Genomic DNA, 25,402 nt, shown 5'->3' with positions numbered 1-25,402 from the left:
CCACTGTCACCTGCTGTCACATACCACATCTCACGTAAAGCACGTTTTGTTTTGTTTTGTTTTTATTTAAAGAGAAACACCAAGAAAGCACGGCTTTGTCAGCAAGAATTTGACCATTGATCATTTCACTAGAAGCTGCCATTTTTACCAATTATCCAGATCTCCCAAATGGAAGGCTGATGAATCAACACTGAGGTGCAAACATCCTTAGGCTCAAACGTTTGCAGCAGATCGGGGCTCTGTATCTGGAGTGCGCAGAGAATTCTTGCAACTCATCAATAAGTAGACTTTTAACCTGACTTTAAAATGGACAAAGGATTTGCTGCCCTTTCTCTGAAGAGGACACAGAAATGGCCAATAAGCACAGGAAAAGATCCTCAAAATCATTAGTCACCAAGGAAATGCAAACCAAAAGTACAAAGAGCCGCTTCACACCCAGCCCGTGGGAGGCGTGGCCGTGCGTGGCCGTGACCCGGGCACACTGCTGGGGGCCAGGGGCTCGGGGAGGGGAACGGCAGGGTAGGCCTGTGGCCTCCTCCCGAGGGGATGGGAATTTTCCAGAACCAGACAGCGGCCATAGCTACATGGGAATAACTTCTGTCTGGACCGGCCCTGGGGGAACAGCCCCCCCGCACGCAGTGAGTCAGAACTCAGCACACTCTGTTAGAAAACTGCACCCTGACTCTGCACACAGCAGGTGCCTACGGCTCAGACGGTCAGCAGTGTGGACAGGTTAAGAAACTCCTCTAAAAATAGATCCCGTGTCTGGTTGCTTCTGAACGTGAAAACCCTGGCTTCCCCCTCAGACTCGGGGGGCATCACGCTCACTGCCACGTTATATAATCTCTCTTATTTCAGCCCAAGTGTCAATCTAAGTTACCAGAATGAATTTCTAGAACTTGGTTAAATTGTCTACAAACTAGCTGAAACAAACCAGATCACTCCGCTCTGGACAGAAGGCGGCATTAATGAGGATGTGACCTCTTCCCCTTTTTCCTGCGGACTTCTCACCTGTTTAATGGCCGTGACCGTGATGACGAAGAACAACGGGAGCCCGCTTGTCACGGGGCTCGTCGGGGTGTCGATGATCAACTGCAAGCAAAACAGAACTGCAGGGCCGTTCTCCAGGCACGTTGCACTGATGTTAGACACACTGGTCGGAAACATGTGCTTTTGCGTATTTCAAATTGCTTTACTGTTACCCACTCTACCCCCCGACTAGAGATCGGTCAGATCGGGGTAAGTCATCCTATTTCCTACAAAACTGAGGGTAGTTCGCTCTGGTTAAGGGACCCGCTTCAGGAAACCGTGCCCACACTGGCAAAGACACGAGTCTGACTCTAGTGCACATTTTATTTTAATTTTCTGCTCTGCTGTGGTACCAGGTTTCAATTACATTATTTGAATAATTTAATGGTAGGGAAATTCTGAGAGCCCTTCCACCGTATGTCACAGGACTGAGGAAAATGAGGTTGCTATTCTTAAAACATAACGGACCCACCGTTCCCTGATTCAGACCTTCCTGGTTCTCTCCTTTCTCTTCCTCTCTGATCTCTTTAGAGCATCTCTGTGCACGTGGGAAGGGGTCCACATCACAGAGCTCAGTGGCTGCTGAATTTCTCCTAACGACCAGAAAGTTCCTGATTTCCCCTCCAGGACTGGAAGAGGTCAGAGCCAAGTCAAAGGAACCAAAACACTTGTCCCTGAAGGAAAACAGGTGGAGGACGTGTAGATAAAGGCACCAAGTCCTTGCTCTTCCTCGTTAGCAAACCCCAGTCAATCACCCGAAAATAAAGATCACTTAGTTAGATTGTATGGTGATTAAAAAAAAAAAAAAGACGGCTGGCCTTACCTGTACCAGAAATATGATAAGAAAATAAAAGTTGGCTATTCTTCTGAATTGTTCAAATAGGTTCTTGGGTATGAAGTTCCAAAAGGTGTACTGTGGAGAAGAAAAAACAAAGATGTGGCACTGCGATCACATTTTGCTCTCCAGCGTTACGCCGCTCCACGGCGAGAGCGCTGCGTTCCAGAGCACAATTTAGTTTTAGATACAAGACTCACCGTCCAAAATTTAGAGTTCTGTAGCTGTTTTATCAACTGGCCGGCCATGAAGGGAAGTGCTGACACAGAACAGGACCCCTGGGAACATACAGGCTACCCGGTCCCAGATAATGTGACGGAACGCGGAGCAGTCTTACCGTTAACATGTATTTCATACGCCACGTGAGCTTATGACTGTTAACACACACACGCTGAGCCTTCTTCCCTGACGGTAAGTCCGTCACAGGCTCTCCGGTCCTGGGACACTGCTCCCAGCTGGCGGCGGGAGCTACGCCAGCAGTCGGCATCACCAGGCGGCCTGGACCGCGTGGAGACGCCCCCGCGGCGCGGGTGTCCGGGGTCCGCCCCACGCGCCTCCCCTCTACGGGGGCCTGAGGGGCGGAGAGGGCGCCTGGTCTTGGCCGCCTCCTATTCTCCAGACGTTTGATTTTTGCCTCAGGAGGGGAGTTTCCTTAACTTTTGTGTTGAAAACAGCAATGTCCCAGAGGTCATTAATTCCAGTGAACGCTGAGCTCGGTGTTGGTCTGTTAGCTCCCAGTGTTCCCAGACCCACCCGTTGGACGCACCCCGGCACCCCTTACCCCCCGGGTCCTGTCTGATACACGGCCTTTACCAGCTTTGGGTTTTGCAAATGTTTCCTGTTGGTGGCTGGTCTCCTGACTCTCTCAACAGTGTCTTTTGAGGAGTACCTCCCACGGCCACCCCTGCAGTGCTGTGCCCAAACCCTCCCGGCCCCACCAACGGCGCGTGGGTTTTCTCGCACGCTACCATCTAGATGTCCATAGTCCTGGGTTCTACACTTAGGTCTATGATCCATTTCGAGTTAGGTTTTCTGAAAAGTGGAAGATCCATGTTGGAGTCACTTTTTGCAAATGGACGCCCAGCGTTTCCATCGCCATTTGTGGAGGAGACAGTCTTCGCTCCTTGGGCGGCCGTTGCACCTCTGTCAAGATGGGCTGACCGCTGTATGCGGGGGCCCGTTTCCGGGCCCTATGCCATCCCGCTGGCCACACTGCCCTGAGTAGCTGTGGCCTGACATCAGTCTAGATGGTGGCAGCGTCAGCCCTCCAATGGGCCCCTCTGAGTCTTTGCCTCTCCCTGCAAACTTTAGCATCAGTGTCCTGGTGTCCACAAAATAACCTGCTGGGATTCGGATTTGGATTCAGCGACTCTACAGACTGAGTCAGACCGAACTGACATCTTCACAACACTACGCCTTTGACCCATGAACATGGAATGTCTCTCCGTTTACCTAAATCTTTTCTTTCATCACAGTTTTACAGTTTTCTCACGTAGATCTTGTACATATTCTGTTACAAGTATGTACGTGTCTTTTTCTCCTATGCTAGTGTAATGGTGTTTCTAAACTGTGAATTCAGCTGTTTGCTGCTGGCCAGGTTTCCTTGGGATTTCTCTGGGATTTTCTCCGCAGACCATCACGTCACATGTTAGGGGCCTGTTCCCTCCTTCCCAAACTGCGTATGTCGCATTCCCTTTCCTTCCTCGCTGTATCAGTGAGGACATCCTGTAAGATGCTGGATGCCAACAGTGGCGCTGTCCTCAGCCTTAGGGTGAAAGCATCTCATTTCTCATCATTAAGAATGACGGCAGCTCGGGGCGCCTGGGGGGCTCAGTCGGTTGGGTGCCCGACTTCGGCTCAGGTCATGGATCTTGCATTAGTGGGTTTGAGCCCCGTGTCGGGCTCTGCTGACAGCTCAGAGCCTGGTGCTGCTTCAGATTCTGTCTCCCTCTCTCTCTGACCCTCTCCCGCTCATGCTGTCTCTCTCTCTCAGAAATAAAAATAAAATATTAAAAAGAAAGAATGACGTCAGCTGTGGGTTTATTATAGGTGCTCTTTATCAAGTCGAGGAAATTCTCCATATTCCTGGTTTATTCTACGTCATGAATGGGTGCTGGGTTTTGTCAAGGCCACACGAGGCTTTCATCTGAGGGCAAACAAACCGAGAACCAAACAGGCTCTAGGTCAGGAATGGGGCTGACACTAACAGAGGGCAGAGAATACATGTCTCTACCTCAGTTTCTCAATCAGAGACAGACAGACAAAACCCAAAAGAACCCAACCCTGCCTGCCAATTCTCCCAAAACAGCGGTAATGTTTTCTCCCCACAAAAAACCCACCAATCAACCAACCAAACAAAACAACAACAAAAGAAACCATGATCTGAATCCTTAATTTGCTGCCCTACCCCAGCATGCTCTGGCTACCCTATGGAATTCAGAAAGTATTTCCTCTAGGGCGCCTGGGTGGCTCAGTTGGTGAAGCATCCAATTTAGCTCAGGTCATGATCTCTTGGTTTGATCTTGCATTAGTGGGTTTGAGCCCCGTGTCGGGCTCTGTGCTGACAGCTCAGAGCCTGGAGCCTGCTTGCAATTCTGTGTCTCCCTCTCCCCACCCCCACCCCCCCGTGCTCTGTCTCTCTCTCTCAAAAATAAATACATATTAAAAAAAAAATTTTTTTTAAGAAAGTATTTTCTCTTTATTCTACTGCAAAACCCATGGCCGTATCAAACTCCGGCCATGACAACTAAAAATCCAGTGAACTTTAGCGAATTATCTGAATTATTGAGGGACTGTGTTCCAGTTTCGTCATGTATAAATAAGTACACAGCGCGTGTCCTGGAGGAAGGGGCGGGGATCAAAGTACTGCCTCCAAGCAATGCTAAGAAAATAATAGGGGCATTAAAATTTTACAGCCTAACAGTACAAACACAACCTTCTTAAATTTTGTTTTTCTCTTACATGGGCCATGATGAAAGAGCCAGTTACCTTCTGTGAACTTTTAAAAGGAGATGAAAGGAAACAAGTCAGTACGCAGGCCTGGTGCCTACATCCCGTCTCTGCGCTTCTGTGACCAGCCCAGAAGGACCCTTTGTTCTTCACGGGTTTCCTGAGCCCAAATGCAGCCGTCCTCAAGGCCCCGCCCTGTGAAGCCAACCTCACTTCCCAGCACCCAGGCCTGTATTTACTGCCCACTGGTTGATCAAAAACTTCCCCAAATACTTGAAATATGTCACTTGGTACCAAAGTCACATGGAAAAGGGTCCTACTTGAAACTCCATCCTCCACCTATTGAAAAATTGAAAGACAGGAGTCAGATGCCATGTAGGACGCGCCTCACAACGCCTGGGGAAGAACGTGGATGCACAGACGAGGCCAGCGCAGCCACCGGGGGAGCCGCGGACACTGGCAAGAAGGACGTGTGAGAGTATCACAGCCCTCTCTGACTTGTTATATACTCTTCAAAGTTGCCACGTTAGAAAGTTTTCATCTTACATATAAGAAAATAGTGTCATCCTATCCCCAAAAGCAAAAGAATCAAGAGGAAAAATAAACTATTGGGACCTCATCAAGATTAAAAGCTTCTGCAAGGAAAAGGAGACAATCCATAAAACTAACAGACAACCAACGGAATGGGAAAAGATAGTTGCAAATGACATATCAGATAAAGGGTTAATATCCATAATCTATAAGGAACTCACCAAACTCCACACCTGAAAAACAAACAACCCAGTGAAGAAATGGGCAGAAGACATGAACAGACACTTCTCCAAAGAGGACATCCAGATGGCCAACAGACACATGAAACGATGCTCAGCATCCCTCCTCATCAGGGAAATACAAATCAAAACCACACTGAGATACCACCTCACGCCAGTCAGAGTGGCTAAAATGAGCAAATCAGAGAACTCTAGATGCTGGCGAGGATGTGGAGAAACGGGCACGCACCCTCCTACACTGCTGGTGGGAATGTAAACTGGTACAGCCCCTCTGGAAAATAGTGTGGAGGTTCCTCAGGAAACTAACAACAGAACTCCCCTATGACCCAGCAATAGCACTGCTAGGAATTTACCCAAGGGACACAGGAGTGCTGATGCACAGGGGCACACGTACCCCAATGTTCACAGCAGCACTCTCCACAACAGCCAACACATGGAAAGAGCCTAAGTGTCCATCCACGGATGAATGGATCAAGAAGATGTGGTTTATCTGTACGATGGAATACTACATGGCAATGAGAAACAATGAAATCTGGCCTGTGTAGCAACATGGATGGACCTTGAGGGTGTTACGCTGAGTGAAATAAGTCAGGCAGAGAAGGACAGATACCATATGTTTGCACGGAGGATTAGGAGGAACTTAACGGAGGACCGTGGGGGAGAAGAAGGGGGAAATGGTGGGGGAAAGGGAGAGAGGCAAACCGTGAGAGACTCTTGAATGCTGAGAACAAACTGAGGACTGATGTGTGGGGAGGGGGAGGGGGGATGGGCATGGAGGAGGGCACTTGTGGGGATGAGCACCGGGTGTTATATGGGAACCAATGTGACAATAAACTATTTGTAAAAAAAAGAAGAAAAAAAAAGAAAACAGTGTCATCTGCTACCATCCTTCTGTGGGAAGTTTCACGAAGTCTAGAACACTATGTGTATGCCCAGTCTTGTCCTTTTTTTTTTTTTTTTTAATTTTTAATGTTTGTTTATTTTTGAGAGAGAGGCAGAGTGTGAGCAGGGGAGAGACACAGAATCTGAAGTAGCTCCAGGCTCTGAGCTGTCAGCACAGAGCCCGACGCGGGGCTTGAACCCATGAACCGTGAGATCATGACCTGAGCTAAAGTTGGACACGTAACCCACAGAGCCCTCCAGGCGCCCCGGTCTTGTCCTATTTTAACGCTACCCTTTCTGGGCCCCTTGCAGCTCCCCAGCTCCCCAGGTTCTAGGCAGCTCAGATGTAGACATGAAAGCCACTTACATGATTGCTGAATTCTAATCAGGCAGGAGAGGCCACGCAGCCGCTCAGACGTTACACTTTGTAATCTCCTTACTGCGAGGGATAAATTACTGTAATAAGTCATTACTACAGATAATGTGGTCAAAAGGAGGGTCACTAATTCCTGATGGCGTGTGACAGGGTGGAAACCCCGTGATATAATTTAAGTGCGTGTGACCGTGCACACGGATCAGCACCATGCAGACCAAATCTGTAACACGAGCCTCTGACAACACATGTAAGAGCCGACGAGCTGAGGACTTTGTGGGAGGCGGAGATAGACTCGGGCACAATGTCGTGCGGGACTCGGACCCTCCCGCAGCATCAGGCGCCAGCTCCCCGACCCAGGACTGCAGGGGCGTGGTGTCAGCTCGCCTCGCCCCTGCAGACCCTGTGAGGGGTCCCGAGTCACATAGGACGACTCCTGCTCTTGCCTTGGTCACGTCGTGGACACTGTGCACTGAGGTGTGTGGGCCCCACGCCGAGGACGCCTCCCAGGCGCACGGCTCTGTCTGTGGCGGTGGCCGCAGTTCTGGGCCCGCTGGGAGTGTGGCTCGGGACAGAGCACGCAGCCCGCCGGTCTGCCCGGGGCCCGGCTGGGAAGTGAACTCCAGACACGCCTGGCGCTGTGCTCTGCCCACTGCCGGACAAGACCACGTGGACCACACCGCGCAGTCCTGGCCATCAGGTGCCTGAGGCGGCCCCCCCACGGTGCTGTCCGATGGTCCCGACATGGCCCCGCAGGCCGGAGAGGCTCCCGTGGAGGGAAATCCACACGCGTGGGGCTGGCTCGCTCTCACTCACGGCTGGGAGCCCAGGACGTGGAAACCAGTCAGGCCCGGCCAGGATCTCTGGGGAAGGACGCCGAGCAGGCACCGTGCTGGGCCTGCGGACATGAAGGTCAGGGTCAGGCTCGCTGCTGAGGCTCAGTCGTGGGCTCGGCTCTGAAGCTGCTGCTCCTCGGATGGGCCGACCTCCTGTGTGGCAGGTACGACGCGCTCACAAGTCCTCGGAGCACTGTCTGCCCCCCTCTGACCAGCAGACACAATCCTCCGTGGCCAAAAGTCACAAGTGATGTAGCTTTCTCGAAGGTATGGGGTGACCGCACTTCCTCAGCCTAATATCAGGTTTGTAGCGTCCTGCGGGCAGACTGGGGGCCACACGGATGTTGTGGATTCGATGAGGTGGCACCGACCTCGTCCCGAAGCCGGATCGGCTCGCGTTCAAGCTCAAGTCCCGGGCGCGGGGCTCTGCGTGTCGTCAGGAGCAAAGGAAAAGGGACACGTGGGGGACTCTGTTCTGGCTTCTCCTTCATCCCAGAGCCATCCCAGTGTCTCCGCCAGGAAGGAAACAGAACTCTAATCATTGACGCCAGTGCCGCCGCCTCCGGGAAGCACGGTGAGCCCGGCAACGTCGCCCCTGCTGTAACTTTTCACGCGGTAAAGCTCTCTGATTAAATGCAATCGAGCTGAGTGGAGGCTTCGTGCGAGGAAGAAGTCTTGCCCAGCAGCCTTTTCTTCTAAGAGAAACGTTTTCCCAAGAAAACACACATACGGTACAGCAAACATTCTCTGGAAATGTTGGAAACTCAGGTTTTACAAATTCAGTTCTTTTCCCAACACACTGAGGTGTTTTATTGGGTTTTTAAAAATATTCATTTTTGAGAGAGAGAGAGAGGGAGACACAGAACCCGAGGTGGCTCCAGCGATCCCCCCGGAACCAATGGCAGTGGCAAGAACAGCCCCCCGCCAGCTCTGAGACCCCGGCTCCCACGCTCCCCGTGGCCTCCGCCCGACCTGCCTGCTGCCGGGATGGTGACTTAGTTCCTCCTGCTCTTAAGGAACTTTCCCGAGAAGCAGCTGCATGGATAGCCCCTGGGTCGCCGCAAGTCCGTCTCAAACTCGCCCTCACTGGGCCCCAGCACCGCGTCACCATCGTAGGAAGCGAGGTGGCACGGGGGCCCCAGTGTGGAAGTGCAGAGGGGACGGCGGGGGGCCACGGCAGGGGGGCAAAGGTGGCGACTCACAATCACCGCGGGAGTATTTGAAAGAACAAAAGGGAAATAATAAGTTGTTCTGACAGATGAATCAGAGGACAGAGTCGGGAATGGCATTTAGGAAGCACTGAGCCTGGTTCTCGTCCCCACGACACTGTCATGAACAAGCCTCCATCGGCGTCCGGCTACCTTCCACCACGTGCATCAAGCAGGCCCTCAGAGTGCCCCAGTCAGCCAGGCGCTTTGTCTTCCAGAAGGTTCCCCCACAAAGCCTTGCGCAGGGCTTTCCACATCCACCTGAAGGGACTGGGGGCTGGACATTCAGGCCAGGCTCTGTCCCTGGAGGGGGATATCAGCCACCGCAGGGAGCCACCAGTGGCCAAAGGGTCCAACACGCGTCCTGGGCTGAACACTGGGCAGCGTGGGCGGTTTCGTGGCGCCCGCCCCAACACGCTCACCTGGCACCCGCGGCCGTGTTTCTGGTGCATTCTCTGACTCGGTGCACCTCTACTGCACGGGGGCTGATTCTTAAGAACCGTTTGAGGTTCCCGTTTTGGGCAGATGAGTGGAGGTCTCTGGTGAAAGTGCCACCTGAGGCCGCCAGGGTCACACAGGTCCCTTTGCCAACGCCAGCCTGGAGTCAGGTCTGCTCGGTCACGCCTCCTGTCACTTACCCCCCAGGGCAACAACCTACCACACACATCGCTAGGGATTTTCCAGATGAGCAATTCTGGTGATTAGAGGTATTGTGTCCTGTTACAGCTTTAAATAAAATAGTTCCTTTTAAAAAAACTGCTTTAAAGAGGAAGACTTTTCTGTTCTCAAGTATTCTTAACAAACTTAGGTGCTCTGATAGTTTATAGAAAAATGTAGTGTGTCCCCCACACAGACGTGCACAGCAGGACACATGCCTGGGACCACGTGTGTCACCCACATGGACATGCGCACCAAGACACACAGGCACATGTACACACCTTCATGGACATGGGTGCGTGCATCTGAAGAGAAAGTTCTCCAAATCTCCATCATTTGCTTTTTTTGTTCAAAGTCAGCTGCTAGATTCTGTGCCTGTCCTGGAGCCACTGCCCAGTCACTGTGCAGGCGTGTGGAGTGCGCCTCTGTGTCCCCAGCCTCCAGTCCCAGCATTCAAGTGCTGACCCTCCAGTCACTGGCCTCCCGGTGCAGGCCTGGCGCTGACTGACTGACGGATGTGAGCCTGGAGCTGACTGACTGACGTGAGCCTGGAGCTGACTGACTGACAGACATGAGCCTGGAGCTGACTGACTGATGTGTGCTTGGCGCTGACTGACTGACAGACGTGAGCCTGGAACTGACTGACTGACAGACGTGAGCCTGGAGCTGACTGACTGACAGACGTGTGCTCGGTGTTTCCGTTTACAAGGTGGCCCCACACCCCTCCCTTCACTGGTGACCCCCAGCATCATCTCTACTTCACAGGTGAGGACACCCTGGCACGTGGCCGGACGGCCAGCACACACATGGCAGGAGCAGACCTGGTGTGTCCACGGGGTGATTAGGGGAGGTGACGGACATGTGGTCTGCCGCCAGCCGGGGGGCTGAGCGTGGGCCGAGTACGTGGATGCCCCCAGGGCGCCTGGCAGTGGCGGGCAGGAACCTCGGGGACAGACCAGGAGCAGGGTGGGGACCCGCCGTGGGGGCACAGCTCACCTTGGAGGAGACGATTCTGTTGTCGGGGTGCCTCTGCGGGATGTAGGCCTCAGCACCTGGCGGGGGCTCCTTGTGCCCCACGTAGATGGTCCGGCTGTCCACGCAGTTCTCCTCGCCAGCACACTGCGGGGAACAGAGCGCGGTCAGCGCAGGTGAGCCCCCCCCCACGCCGAGCGCAGGCTGTAACGCACGTCCTCCCGCACAGGAAGGGCTCCCCCTCACAGTACCCCCATGGGCTAAGTTCCTCGAGGGACTGTGCTGAGCAGGTGGTCTGCACCCGCAGGGGGAGCCGATGGGAACCCTTGCAAGCTGGTGGTCGGGGGACGAACGCGCTGGGCTCAGATGCGGACAGAACGCCCGGCGCGGTCCCGAGGCTTCCAACAGATCGGACGGCCGCTTTAGAAATGCGGCAGCGGGCCGTTAACGAGAAGGTAAAACTGGGTTCCGGATGGAGCTACTAAGCCGTTTTGGGTCTCCCTGCTCAAGGGCCCTTCTGGGAAGAGAGGAGGCTGGCGTCTCACTCTGTATTATTTAGTATCGTGCGTGCCGGGCACCCAGGAAGCGTCTTCGGTCCAGGAGAATCTTTAAAACACTGAACGAGACCCTGTGCCTTCAGCACGCAGGGGCCTGAGACGCTGCAGCCACAGATGAGGGAATAAAATGCAGCCCCGGTCCCGGCCCCCAGCCCCGCGGCGCAGCATCGGGTCCCGGCCCCCAGCCCCGCGGCGCAGCATCGGGTCCTGGCCCCCAGCCCCGCGGCGCAGCCCCGGGCCCCAGCCTCGCCCCCAGGCGGCCTGCTGGGGTACAGTGAGCCATGGGGGAGGGGAGGTGCGAACACCAGCACTGCAGGGAAGGTCAGTGTGACAGGACAGAGGCAGCGGGGACCAGAGGCGGGAGGCAAACTGCACAGCCACGCGGGAGCCGGAGTGCCCCCCCCCCCCCGCCCGGCACCGCGCCCACCTCACTCCCGGAGCCGCGTGGACGGGGTCACGTAGGCCAGCGGCGTCCCCGTGGCCTGAGGCGAGGCAGCCTCATGGCGCCTTGTTTTGTTCTTTGCCCGTGCAGCGTGGCACATGCCCACCGCCCAGCTTGGCGGCACCAGAGCCCACAGGTGCGCCCCCGGCCCCACGGCAGCCGCACGCGTGCACCTTCCCTCTGTGCCCGCTCTAGGGCCGGGCTGTGCGGGCTGTCTGTGCAGACTGGGGGCAGAGACCGACATGGCCCCCAGACCCCACCCGTGCTTCCAGGGACACACAGCAGGGACGTGGGAGATGGCGCAAGATCGCTGGAGAGAACGGGCTGGGCCCCCCGCCTGGCAGGGACTCGAGACACGGTACCCGGCAGCCCGCGATGCGAGGACCCAGGCGCGTCCCCAGCGCCCACGCCCTTCCCTGCTGCTTCCCTGCCGGGTGAGGCCACCAGTAAGGGGCGCTGGCTGACGCGCCGGCCAAAGAGCTTTATAAACAAGTAAGTCCCAGACATCTCTTTGTGGCTCAAGACACGGCCATGGACGCTTCTTATTCCCACAGATTCCCAAACTTATGTTGAAAAGGAATATATGAGGGGCGCCTGGGTGGCTTAGTCGGTTAAGCGTCCGACTTTCTGACTTTCGCTTAGGTCATGATCTCGCGGTTCGTGGGTTCAAGCCCCGCGTCGGGCTCTGTGCTGACTGCCAGCTCGGAGCCTGGAGCCTGTTTCAGTCTGTGACTCCCTCTCTCTCTGACCCTCCCCTGCTCACGCTGTCTCTCTCTCCTAGAAATAAATAAAACATTTAAAAAAAAAAAAGAAAGGAATATATGACACAGGAACCGGGAAGGAAAGAAAAGCATTAGCACATAACCTGGGACCCAAGGATGTAAATCCCGAGAGCCCTGCTCCTACGCTTCAGAGCAGCCGCTGGCCTTCAGTCCCAACACCGGCTCTGGAGGGCCCGATCCTCCTGGCACGGGGACGTGTCCGCTGTGCTCAGAGGGGCCTCCCGGCTGCGCCCAGCCCGCGACTCCGCCTACCGCGCATCAGGACACTATGCCCGCCTGCGGGACCAGACCATGCCAGGCAAGTCACTGGACGCCACCAAGCACCGGGCTGCCTAAGTCACTGCAACAAACCCTGCCTGGAATGAGCCACGTTCCTCCTGGGTGAGAACTAGCTCTGCGTGCAGAAGCCACCTGCACACCGTTCCCCAAGGAGTGGAACGGAGCAACGACCTGCGAGCTTCCGGCAGACCCGCGGCGCCCATGAACAGGCTACCCCCGGCGGGCGGAAAGGCCACTGCTAACGTTCGCTTCCAGCTGACTCTGCTCACCGCGTGGTCAGTGTGACAGTCCAAGAAGGGACCCCGGGGAACGGCACGCACGGGGGTCTGCCGCGTGGCCTGACGGGCAGGAAGCGTCTTCGGGTTCAGATCCAGAGCAAGGGGAGTTCCGCATGCTGCTCTCTGCACAAATGTCTGAGTCTAAGAAAGTTAAGACCGGGTGTGCAAAATTGTATGCACAGCACAGGCGACCAGACGCCCCTGGACAAAGCCTGGTTCACGGTCACGCCCACATCACGCACGTGTCCTGCAGCTGGCCGGCTCCGTGACCATGGACATGCGGCTCAACATTTCTGGGTTCACTTCTGCCACAATACTCTGCTTGCTCTGCACACAAACCTATTAGCCCCAGTCATACAATTTCTATTTTTAGATGTATGTTTATTTTTGAGGGGGAGGGGCGGAGAGAGAAAGAGGCACATGGTCCAAAGGGCTTGAACTCAGGAAACGCGAGATCATGACCCGAGCTGAAGTCGCTGGCCTAACTGACAGCCCCCCAGGCGTCCCTCGCCCGTTTTGAACCAAATATGCGTCACCTGGTCCATTGTGCAACTCTGCTGCACACAAAAAGGCACACATGTCACCGGGAGCCGTGGGAATGAGGATGTGGGTCGTCACCAAAGCTCCCGAGGGCAGGAAGACAAGCCGGCCTCTCTTCCTAGGGATTCCTCCCGGATGGGACGCCCTCCGTGACCGGAACCTTGGAGCCCTGGAGATGGCCAGGGACCCTCATCCGCAACGCAGGCTGCAACACTAACCGCTCTTTGTCAGCTCCCGGGCTGCACAGGGGGCGCCTGCATGTCCCCAAAGGCGGCACCAAGTCCTCTCTAAGGTGAGCACCTGACCACAGGGTGCCCTGGTGCCTCCCAGGTGCACCCCCCCCACCTCGCTGCACTGTGTCTGGAGCGCCCCTGGCTCACCAGCAGCAGGGAGGCTGCCGCCTGGCGGGTCAGAGGACAGAGGAGTCTCTTATTTCCACATGAACGAAACTGTCATCTACAGAAACAAGGGGACAAATGCCAAAAACTGACGGCTGACGGGGGAAAGCGCGGCCTCAGTCAGGCTGTGGGGTGCATGCTGCTCCAGGGGGACACCCTTTTCCAGAAACGAGGCTCCAGGAGGAGCCACGAGTAAGGAAGCCCCTTCAGCAGCGAGCGAGACCGGAGAGCAGACCCCACGTGTGCCATGGGGCTCAGTGCTCTGACCCCGCGAACCCGCCAGCAGATCTGGCACTGACGATGCCGTCCTCGGAGGTGAGGGCTCAGCGCTCCCGTCCCAGGGAGCTGGGAAGAGAAGTTCCACTTTCGTTCCACGGCACAGAAAACACCGCAGACAAACTGGACCGTTTTGCTAACACATGCAGTATGTTCACATCCAATCTGGAAAGACGCAGGCAGACGGCCGGGGTTACTTGGGCAGAGTGTGTCACTAATGAGCTCGCGTACACGCGTGTCCACAGTGGCAGCCTGCATGACAGCCGAAAGGTGGAAACAACCCGAATGTCAATCAGCTGAGGGACAGACAAGGCCGCTCGGCCCACACGACGGAGTCACTACGCAGCCATGAAAAGAGCACGCGCTACAGCCTGGGCGAACCCCGAACGTGCATGTAAGGGGAAGAAGTGGAGAGAAAAGGCCACGTGCCGTACGGTTCCATCCACGCAAAATGTCCGGAACATGCAAACACAGACAGGGCTTGCGGGGGCTGGGTGAGCGTCTGCTGGCGGTTTCTTCCGGGATGAGGAAAACATGTTCTGATGGGGCAGGTGGGGGGGGGGGGTGGCACGGGGAACAGCTTCCAGAGGACACCGACGAGTGTCCACGCGAAGGGTGGCCCCCGGGGCGGGTGGGTCACACGTCACCAGTGATGATGGATACGCATGTTTGCGCGGGCCGCGTGCAGCCACATGTGCATGCGGTCACCACGTGTCACTCTGGGAACACTTGGGCAGGGCCACGGTCGGGGACACAGCGCACGCCCGCCACACACGCGGTCCTGTGGGCCTGAACCCCGTCCCCTTTCCAGGCTCCCCCAGAGTCTACAAACGGAAAGCTTGCAGGAAGCGCAAAACCCACCGGGGGCGCGATGGGAGGGATGCATCCTAAACGCCTCGTGTCCGCAGCACGCGGTTCTTGGTGTGCACGAGCCTGTGGGCCGAGTCTCCCCAGTGGACGGGGAGGGCGTACACCCGCTAACTCGCGGCTCTTCCGTGCGCCCGAGAGCCGCAGCCCCGACAGGGACCTGCCAGACCTGCTCCCCTGGGGGCCCCGGCAGCGGGTACGGGACAGGGGCTCCGGAAGCTGTGACGCTGGACACTTGATCTCACCGGACCTGCAAGCGGCCAGAGCCTCAAGGTTCGTCACACGCCAGGCAAGTCAGCACCCGCTCACCTGCCCGTAACAGGCAGACGCGCCCGCAGAAGCTGTGGGCGGGCGGGGGGCACTGCTCAACGTGCCCTTCAGACTCCCTTCTGTGACCATCACGTGGCCGTGAGGGAGCGACGAGGAGATGTCGAAGGGTCGGGGAAGGAAGCGGGTCCGTAGAGGGCGCTGAGGCAGCAGCCCGGGGCCTGTGGGAACAGGACGGAGCCTGCTGGGAGCGTCCACGTGAGCGGAGGACACGCAGGAGGAGGAGGCGTGGCCGCCCCACCCCGCGGCGACCGCACTCCCGGCACAAGGCAGCCGTTCGGAGAAAGGGTCGCTGCAATGTCAGCAGACGGGAGCCACGCAGAAAACGCCAGAGCCGCTCTCTGAGCGCTGACCCAGCTCTCCGAGCAGCCTGCAGGGCTCCTTCCCTTCATCCCTCTTCTCTAAAAATAGTTTTGACATTGGGGTCGACCCTCTGCTGCCTGAAAATCCCGGACCCGGACGGCGCACGTGTGTGGCGGCGCAGGCTTCCGACGACGGTACGGTGCTGGAGTCTGGTGGCCGGGGGCCGCGGGGACGGCCGACCACGGCCGCGCTCTCTGTGGCTGTCGGAGTCCCTCTCGGCCCAAGTGACCCTCGGGTCCAGGAGGGCCAGGGCGCGGGCTCGAGTGTGCGCCGCGGCGTGCAGGGGAACCCTGACTCCCGGACCTCCGAGCGCTCCTCTCTCCGGCAGACTTTGCCAGAACCGGCCACTCGGCGGGGAGTAATCCCAAACCAGGGACCGCCACCACGGGGCCTGGACCCCAACGGGAGGACGTCACAATGGCCAGAGGAACTGCTCAAGGAGGGTTCGCCGTCAACCAGCTTCTTGAAAATGCGTGACGACACTGCACTACGTGACTGCAAGGCCTCGCCCACAACAATAAGGGACGACAGAGCAGAGCAGTGGCTCCAGGGCACCAAGACTCTCCTGCAATTCAGCGTGTGATCCTGGCGATAAAAGGAAGCGTCCAGGCCCCGTCCCGTCCACTCACCGACCGTGCCGCGTCGCGGGGTGTCAGGATGGACAGGCAAGGGGCCCGGAGGCCTGTCTACGCAGATGCTGGAAGAAAGAAGAAAGGAGCCTTCGTCCGGGCTGGCAGTGGCCCCGAGGCACCGGGGGTGGGGGCCAAGGGGCAGGACCTTAGCCCGAAGCGGGACCCCACGCTGCAAGTGGCCAGGGCCACGGTGCACTGCCGGCCTGGCCCTTGGCCCCCGTCACTGGGGACTCTCCTCTCCTCCAGCCACTTTCACTGAGACGGGGCTGCCCCCGCGTGAGGGACGTGAACAGACAGAAAACCAGAGCCTGGAGAGGAAGCGGCAGCTTCAGTGTGGGGACACTGTTGCCACGTTTGTGCCAGATGAATTTTTTCCAGAAATTAATTAGAAATTTAGATTTTTAATAAGCCATTTGAAAGTACTCTCCCCCAGTCTCCCTCCCCCTTATTGAAATTCCAGAAGGTGAATGAGGGAGAAAATACCCTCGCTGACCTGCCGCAGGGCCAAGGCCACCCCAGGAGCATTCGGCGCCTAAGACAGTAAGAGTCCTCAGGGCTCCGCCCGCCACACGCAACTTTGGGCCGTCAGGACCGTTTCCACCCGCCACGCGACCTAGTTCCATGCCAGGCAATGGAACCCACGCCCGCTGGCATCACACCCTGGAAGAAGCTGTTTCCTGGCCGCTGGGGAGGTGGGGGACTGAGAGCTTCGCTGGAGAGCGGAGTCTGTCGCCAGCACCACCCCCGCACCTCAGAGCGCCCATAGGCGCCACACCCCTACGTTGGAGCGCCCGCCGACCGCGGCCCCCCACCCTGGAGCGCCCGCTGGCTCTGCACCCCTACCTCGGAGCGCCAGCTGGTGCTGCACCCCTACGTCGGAGCACCCTCCCACTCTCCAGGGCAGACCATGTAAACAGGACCAGGAACGTTCCAGAAAACAAAAAAACAGAACCATAGTAATAGCTGGCTCATCACGCAGCCATATCAAAGGAATTAAGAAAACAAGCAAATCAACAGGAAAGGACACAGTTTGGCACCACGGACTGCCACCCTTGCCACCCTCCCCAGGCCTCAGGTCATGGACAGCGGCAGGAAGGCCGGCTTCGCCCCCGCAAGGCACGCCCTGCTGGCGGGAACACGGCCCCTGGCTCTCCAGACCCTCCCCTCCACCTGGGGCGGAGCGGACTCCTCGCCTCGGGGGCTGCAGTCACAGAACAAAGTTGGGCACCTGCCCACTACAAGCAGAGGAAGGGGATTCGTGACACGCTGGGTGAGGGCACGGCCCTGGGGGGCAGGACTCTGGGGAAGAAGCAAAAATGCCCTGAACACAGGGCACCTTCCACGCGGGCCTGGGATGCACTCGGGTCACAGGGCTCAGGCCAGGCTCTGCCTAAGGAGATGGGACAAGGGAGAAGGCCCCTTCTCACTGGCCTCCCTGCTGGCGCCAGACGCCACCTTCCTGCACCCGCTCTGAGCCTCGGGGGCGCCCGGCACCTTGAACAACGGAGAACCAGCCAAACGCAAAGCCTGATACAGAGCAGCCCCGGCCTGGCCGCTCCTCCAGCAGACCACGGGAGCTAAGGAAGGGACACATGTCACCACCAGCCCCCAGTGGAGGAGACGCAGGGACTTCGCAGATGCGCCACACGGCACACGTGGTCCCCACACAGACAGCCGCACGTCCCAGAGCAGGGATCTGGGGGCAGAGCTGGTCTAAGCCGCCCAGGTGCTCAATTTGCCACGGCCGCTGCCCCACCGACCGCCCAGAGGGGGAGGGGCCCCGTCCGCTCAGCGGCAAGGGGACCAGGTCGGAGCACCGTGGGGTCCCTCTAAGTCTGGCAGGATGAGAAGCACCCTGAGTGGCAGTGCCCCACCCCACAGGGAGCGTTTCAAAGGCCCCCCACTCCATGACCGCCCCTCGGGCTGTGCTCGGTTAAGTCCTCCTGAGACGTCCAGAGGCCCGCCGCGAGTACTGGCCAGGCAGCAAGCCTACAGGCTGAGAACCGGCTCACAAGGACAGTGGACTCGAGTCTGAATCCACGGTGGGCGATGATCCCCTGGACGGGACACTCGCACGCGCTCAGGGCTGATTCGCGGACACACGACGAGCTTATCCCCAGAGCAAGGGCAGAACCCGCACGTGCTGAAGTCCGGTCCCCGAGTTCCCACGTGGGACAGGTGGGATGCCGCCGTGACCGAGCCCGGCACGCGGGGCGGGCTCCCCGCGCCTGCAGAGCTGGGTGCCGTGTGGCCGGCTCGGGTGTGACAAGAAGGGTTGGGACAAAGGAGTAAAGCCCATTCCTGTCAACGTTACCGCAAACCCAGTGGTTTTCAAAGTCTTTGAGGCAAGAAATACATCGTGGAACATTTTAACCCACTCATGACAGTGACCCACGTAGATACAGGAAAATGAAACGTAGGGGCCCTGCTCCTGTGGCCGGTGCTGTCCTGTGACTGCTCCCCGCTCCCTGCGCTGCGGCCTGAGTGGGAAGGGCTCCTCACGCCGCCGCGTGTCCCCCGGGGACCTCGGGCACTTTGTGCAGGGCTCAGATGTCCTCGGTCTGCAATCTGTGCATCAGCGTGTCAACCTCCCTAGGGGTCCTCGATTAAGGAAATATCCGGAACAGGGTCTATTTTATCTTCTCCCACGGTGTCGTCATCTCCCATTTCTCCGAAATGTAATGAAGAGGGAGACAGTCCTGCCTGCTCTCACTAATGGGCCTGGAGGCTGGGCATGGAAAGCCCTGATTTCGGGACCGCTGACCTCTGACCTCTGCCTATACAACAGGCGAGATCACAGCGCATCCGGTAGCAGCAGTTTCTGAGGGAAAGGGAAATCCTAGCAGCAGCCCCCAGAGAAATCAGCGTTCATGGAATTTCTGTTAAAAAACGGGTAAGGTGAGGACCGCTGTGCCCTGAGCTCTGCCCGGGCGTCGCCTGGAGCCCGCGGCCCTGGGCGCATCCTGCGCGGCTCTGTCCCCTCCCGAGCGTCAGGGAGGCACCACCCGGTAAGCACGGCCCCGGCGTCTGCCGTTCCCCGGGTGTCTGCCTGTCTAACCCACAATGTGGAAAATGAGTTCCATCTCCCCGAGGGGCATTACTAACCCTCCTTCCGAGCCTCAGTATTTCAAGGGTCTCGACACCCTGCTGCTGAGCCAAATGGCAGACGTTGTGTCCGAGTGACCAAGCAGGGCTGTTTCGGCTGCCAGTTGTAAATCTACAACGTGTCAAAACAAATACACCTACTTACATGCTGCTGTTTACGGCAGTGTCCCTTACGGCTGGCCTGGACTCACACTCACCAGCGGGGCCGGAGACTGCAGTTCGGAGGGGAGGGCCCCCAAAATGTGCTCAGCCACGGCTCCTCGCCCCGGGGCTCCTCGTCCCAGGGGGGTCGTGGCCGAGGAAGCACGCAGGGCAGCATGTCTGCGGAGAGCGAAGCCCGCCTTTACCAGTAGCTGGAAGGGCACCTCGCCTGCTTGCTCAGAAGGGAGGGAAGGGGGCGGCCGGACCCTGCTGGGCGTGGAGGAGGGGGACCCCGCCGAGCTCCAGAACAAAGGCTGTGGCGGGAGTTTGAAGGCCGCTTCTAAGTGCAGAGCACCGTCCAAACGTCCCGTCCTCAGACTCAGCAGCGAGGGGTAAGAGCTGCGTCACACGCCCTGCTGCCGAGGGCCAAGTCCAGGGGCAGTGAAGCGGCTACAGGTGCGGCTCTGTTCCGGGGGTGGGGGCAGGAGGCAGCCCCCCCTCCCGTCACCTGTGAGGCCAAGAGACGCCCTCCCAGGGGCGCGGGGACGGGGTTAGATGATCCCGGAGCGCCCACAGATTTGTGTCCCTGGGGGACCACAGGGAACCACGTACAGGTCAAGCCCTTGCCTGAGTGGCCCCCAAGGGTGCGTGAAAGGTCCCCGTGGCTCCCCTGCAAAAACGCTCACAAACCACCTCTAGTAACGGGTCGTGCCCAGGGTACAAGGGAGGCCATCACAACTCAGAAATCAAAAGACAAGTACAAGGACTGGACAGACATTTGGTCTACAAATGGACGACGTCAGCAGTCATCAGGGAGACGCGCACTGAGCCCTGGCCGAGCCAAAGACGCCAGTCACAGGAGGCCCAGACACTGGGACTCCGTCTACACGGCACTGGGACTCCGTCTACACGGCATGCCGGAAGGCAGCCCACGCTGCCAGGGCTGAGGGGCAGTGACTGCTAAGGCCCACGGGGCTTGCACTCTAGAGAGGTGGGCTTCACGACATACCAACCACACCCCAACAAAGCCGCTGGTTAGCCCCCCACAGATGTGCAGGGCCGCGGGCGTGCGAGCAGGGTCGGGTCTGCGCCCCTGCACCTGCTGGGGCTGCCCTGTACCTCCCTCTCACCACGGGACACGGATTCTACCACGTTCCCTCCAGTCTGGCGAGCAGGGATAACACTTCTAAGGTTCTGTTGTTACCATCTGGTGTTTCTAATGGATAAAATGGAGTTCAGTGTAAACACACGAGGCGCATCCCTAGCAGAGACCCAGGAAGAAACTGCGGCCAAAGTAGAACGGGGTAAACACAGCAGAGAGAGAGCAGCCACTGTCCCTCAGGCTGTGCACGCAGACCAAGGACGCTCACTGGGAGGCACACGGGGCCCCCGACTACTGTAGATGCAGTCGCTGCTCTTCCTGGGAGAGGGGCTCCCAATGTCTCAGCACAGACAGCCTCCTCTCCCCTCCCCCCCTTCCCTCCCCTCCCCCCTCCTCCTCTCCCGTCCCCCCCTTCCCTCCCCTCCCAGGTGGGACAAGGAGCCTCCGAATTCAGAATTCCATCAGAAGACGTGACTCCGTGCCACGGCGGTCAGGCCTCCCTCACAGCCCCACCGGGTGCTCAGTGAGGATTTGGGGCGTGGCATTCGGGGCGGTAAAGTCAGGAAGCAGGCAAGGACATGAGAGGTTCTCAGAAATACGCTGAAAATCAATTTCCGCCTGTGTTAGTCACCTAATGGAAGTTTTGAATGTCAGCTCAAACAAAGCGAACGCATTAGCCAAATTACACGGCGGGGCTGGAGCAGAAGCCTGTAACCCGAACGACCGCAGACCCCGAGACGGGTCTCTGTGGCGGTCTTCCCTAGCGCCACTGTCCCGGTCACAGGATCCAGTGACAGGGCCGGGCCCACGTCCGTGTCTGTTTATAGCTTTCAAAGGCAACATTTCCTGTTTGATGGGAAAGAAGATAACACAGGGCTTGGGTGTTTCTAAAAATAGGCCCTACTCTGGCTGCGGCTCCACCGGCGCCCACCCCGCGCCTACCCCGCGCCTGCGGCTGCGCCCTCCCCTCCGCGGTGCGGGCCTCGCATGGGCAGGAGGGTCACAACCCCTCCATGGGAGCCGTTGTGCGCCAGCGGCACCTACGGGACCCACGGACCCACGTTCTCTGCCACCGATCGCCAGCCTTTCCGGCGGCCTGCAGGCACCGGACCTCTGCGCGTGCGGCCCCCTCTGCTGCCACCGGACCGGAGCCCCTGGCGTCTGTGACACACCAGGACCACCTCTTGCTGTCATCGGCGGTGACACCAGATTCCCTTCCCGGGCAGAAGTAGGGTATTTACAAGACCTCACAGATTTCTTTTTTTTTTTTTTTTTTTAATTTTTTTAATGTTTTATTTATTTCTAGGAGAGAGAGAGACAGTGTGAGCAGGGGAGGGTCAGAGAGAGAGGGAGTCACAGACTGAAACAGGCTCCTGGCTCTGAGCTGGCAGTCAGCACAGAGCCCGACGCGGGGCTCGAACCCACGAACCGCGAGATCATGACCCAAGCGAAAGTCGGACGCTTAACCGACTAAGCCACCCAGGCGCCCCAAGACCTCACAGATTTCTAAACACAGAACTGTCCGGGTCACAGAAACACCGGGGATGCCCCGTCCTCTGGGAACACTGGGCATCGGCAAAACGTGAAACGTCAGCTAAGCAGAAACTTCCTGGGTCCAGAATCGAAGTAAAAATTCTAACCACAGTGACTCTTACCCTGCGCTGGCCTCGCCTGACTCCGGCGTTCCCAGTGCTGGACAGACACGGGGCGCACACAGAGCGCGTGCACTGGGGCGTGCCAAGGGCAGAGGAAGGGGACACTGAGTCCCGGCGGAGGAGACGGGCGGGGCGAGAGCAAACCCCCCGCCAAGGCACCAACCGTCCCCTCCGGAGAGCGGCACACGGAGAAACGCCATGTGCACCGCACATGAAAATGGGGGGGAGTGGTCAAACTGGCCCCCCAGCCTCACAGCCCCCGTTTCTGGTTTGGAGCGACTCCCTTGCAAAGTGCTGCTCCCCGCATGTGCAGACAAGGGGGCGCTGTCAAGAGCTCGCACGTAAACTCACACACGCGAGTCCCTTACACCACCGATTCTGTGAGTCCTGTAGAGGGTCCACGTGGACACAGGGACGATGGGGGACCCCCATGTGCTGGCCCGGGGATGGCGCACGGTGTGGCAGGGACCCCACAGAGGTGACGAAGGCAGTGTCCCTACAGGGAAGAGGGTGGCAGAGCCAGGCTCAGGGCACAGACGGCGGCCGGGGCTTCTCAACAAGGACCAAGTCAAGTTGACATTAGTGGGGGGGGTCGCGGGGGGGAGACGGGCCAAAGGCAGCCATCAGGTGACGGAACAGGACAAATTCTGAGAGGGGTTCGGAGTGCAGGGGCCTCCGGGCAGGACCACAGCCAGGTACTCGGGTCTGCGCCACTGCCCGGAGACTCCAGCTGGGCCACACCCGACACTGGCCCCCACTGCGCAATAATGACTGTCCTCCTGTGGGCCAGAGGCCACGGGAGCCCGTGGCTCCCAGCGAGCACACGCCGGTGCCTCGAGACCAGAGGAGGCGGCGGCACGCCCAGCAGTCCGCGTGCCGCGCTCGCACCGGGAGGCGAGGACGCCAGGAAACGCAGACCACGCTCGGCGAGGACGGAGCTGCAAGGCTGGGCACGCCGCCCGTCCCACCCCTACGTCTGCCCCAGCCTGGCGACCTCGCCCCCGGCCGTCCCCTCCTCCCCAGGCACACCCTGGTCCTGGCCCCTCGTGCGGGTGGAAATACATCCGGTGTGTGCCCGGCTATTCACGTCACGATGCAGCCTCCGTGGCTGCTCAGCAGTGAAACACGGCTGAGGGCGCCCGCCGCCCCGGCTGGGGCTCAGCAGGAGATGGCGCGTGGGGACAGCGATGAAAGTGAGCAGGACGCAGGCTGTGACCGTCACTACCCGACCCCCGGGTCTCCGTGCGGCGCTCGGAGCACCAGCCCCGGGATGCGGGCGCAAACCCACGTGCTCCTGTTTACGCCCCACTGACGCTGCCCGGAGGTGAATCAGCCAACAGGCCAGGCGGCCTCACTGACCTCCCACACAGAACCACGTCCGTATACACAGGGCGTTTTCACAGCTGGAATTACACACCTTCCATGCGGTGGAGACGGATGTTCTAGACACTCAATACTCACCTGGTGAAGGGCGAGTCGGAGCCACGGCGCGCCGTTCGGGGAAAACGACAACACGGAAGCGGCGGCCCCGTGGGTGCCCACGGTGTGTGCGCAGGCAGCCTGGAGTCCAGCAGGGTCTCTGAGACCCCGAAGCACAGACCCCGTTTTGGGGAAAATAACCACCTTGGAACAAGCCAGCCCCAGAGGTCAGAAAAGGTCAGGGCACCCAATCGGGTCAGTGACATGTCAAAAGGCGGCACGTGGCAGGGACAGGGCAGCCCCTCAGCATGAGGCGACCGCCCCTGCGTGGCCGCGGCCCAGCGAGGCGCCCAGGGCAAGCACAGTGGACCTTGGAGACTTTGTGTAAAGAGAAGAACGCAAAACATCCCACGATGATGCTCATGTCGACCTCACAGTGAGACAATACTCTGGGTAGCACGGGGTTAGATAAACACCATCAAAATTAACATCGCACGTTTCTCGGCTGTATGCAAATGCCACGTGTGGCTCGCAGCCGTGGGCTGGGCAGGGAGGCCCCGCAGCAGACACGGGGTGCAGCGGCCCCATCACCAGGAGGGCGGGGGGACGGCAGAGGGTGCACACAAGCCCCACGCTGGACGGGAGCAGCTCGCCCACCGGGCGCCCCCTCCAGATGCCCGCGGACGGGGTGAAAGGTCAGGCCCTGGCTGGGTTTAGGCGCAGGCCCCTGGGGTCACTGACCCTTGACCAACACGTGCCCTCACCTCCCGCCCGTGCCCAGAAACCAATGGGTCCTCCCTCCTCAGAGCTGGTGCTTCATGCACAGAGCTGCCCTCGTTCTCACCAGGAAAACTGAGGTAAACGTGCCTCTGAGGCCCACTCAGTGCTGTCGGTGTTTTCTTCTCCCTTCTCCAGGCTGCCCCCCAGCCGCCTGTGTCACAGTCTGAGGGAAGACCGAGGGGAGGGGCCAAGGGCAGCCCCGGGCTCTGTCCCCGTCAGGCCCTGCCAGCCTGCAGCACGAGGCTGGAGGGTCAGTGAGAGAAGCTTCCAGAAGCCAAAGCCACAGGTAGAAGGAGGGGCTGTCTGTCCAGGAGGACCAGCACAGGGGGGTTCAGCCGGCGGGGCACCACCACGGGAGGGGTACCCGTGAGGCTCTTGCACATGCTCACAGTAAGCCGCTCAGCCAGGGTGGGGCGTGGGAGGAAGGTGGGGGGCCGGCCTGCACTCGGACCTCGGGCGAGACGAGCGGGGCCTTCGGGGCGCTCCGGGGCTGCCGGTGACGGGCCGGCAATGGCGAGAGGAGCCATGGGGCCCCCAGAGCACGGCGGTGCGCGTTCAGAGCCACGGCGCCATTTCGGGGTCTCCATCATGCAGAACGTGGAGCCGGAGCCCACCGCCAAGGCCACGGGCTGCTGCCCGCACACCCGGCAGGGCCCCCCGCGCTCCGCACCGCAGGCGCGTCAGGTCCCGCCCGGAACCACGCTCAGCACGGGGACCCTCTGCCACCCACCGCTGCAGCCGTCGCAAACGCCGCGGGTCAGAGGAAAGGGTGATCAACCAGAGACCTTCCAGCACCAACCCCAGGCTGCACGGACCGCGCGAGAAGGCGCTTCTGGGAAGCAAAGCGTCAGGTGCAGCGATGGGCCTTTTATTTATTTAAAATGTTTCTTTTTTTTTTTTTTTTTTTTTTAAATGTTTTATTTATTTCTAGGAGAGAGAGAGAGAGAG

The 25,402-nt window shown here is 58.6% G+C and overlaps 1 protein-coding gene across 5 annotated transcripts in view; it reads right to left on the bottom strand.

The window, feature by feature from the left end:
• ATP11A (ATPase phospholipid transporting 11A) overlaps positions 1 to 25,402 on the bottom strand; it is a 114,082-nt gene that overhangs the window by 51,340 nt on the left and 37,340 nt on the right. For all 5 annotated transcript variants that reach the window (XM_039226631.1, XM_039226632.1, XM_039226633.1 and 2 more), the window contains exons 2-4: positions 10,536 to 10,658; positions 1,853 to 1,942; positions 1,012 to 1,092 (exon numbers count right to left, since the gene is read on the bottom strand). In XM_039226631.1, the coding sequence (XP_039082562.1) occupies positions 1,012 to 1,092; positions 1,853 to 1,942; positions 10,536 to 10,658 (294 nt within the window). The remainder of the gene's footprint in view (positions 1 to 1,011; positions 1,093 to 1,852; positions 1,943 to 10,535; positions 10,659 to 25,402) is intronic.

This window comes from Hyaena hyaena, unplaced genomic scaffold (assembly GCF_003009895.1).
Source record: "Hyaena hyaena isolate Hyena2069 unplaced genomic scaffold, ASM300989v1 scaffold_22, whole genome shotgun sequence".
NCBI lineage: Eukaryota > Metazoa > Chordata > Mammalia > Carnivora > Hyaenidae > Hyaena > Hyaena hyaena.
The sequence above is the reverse complement of the archived record's forward strand: the minus strand, read 5'-3'. Positions and strand labels throughout refer to the sequence as shown.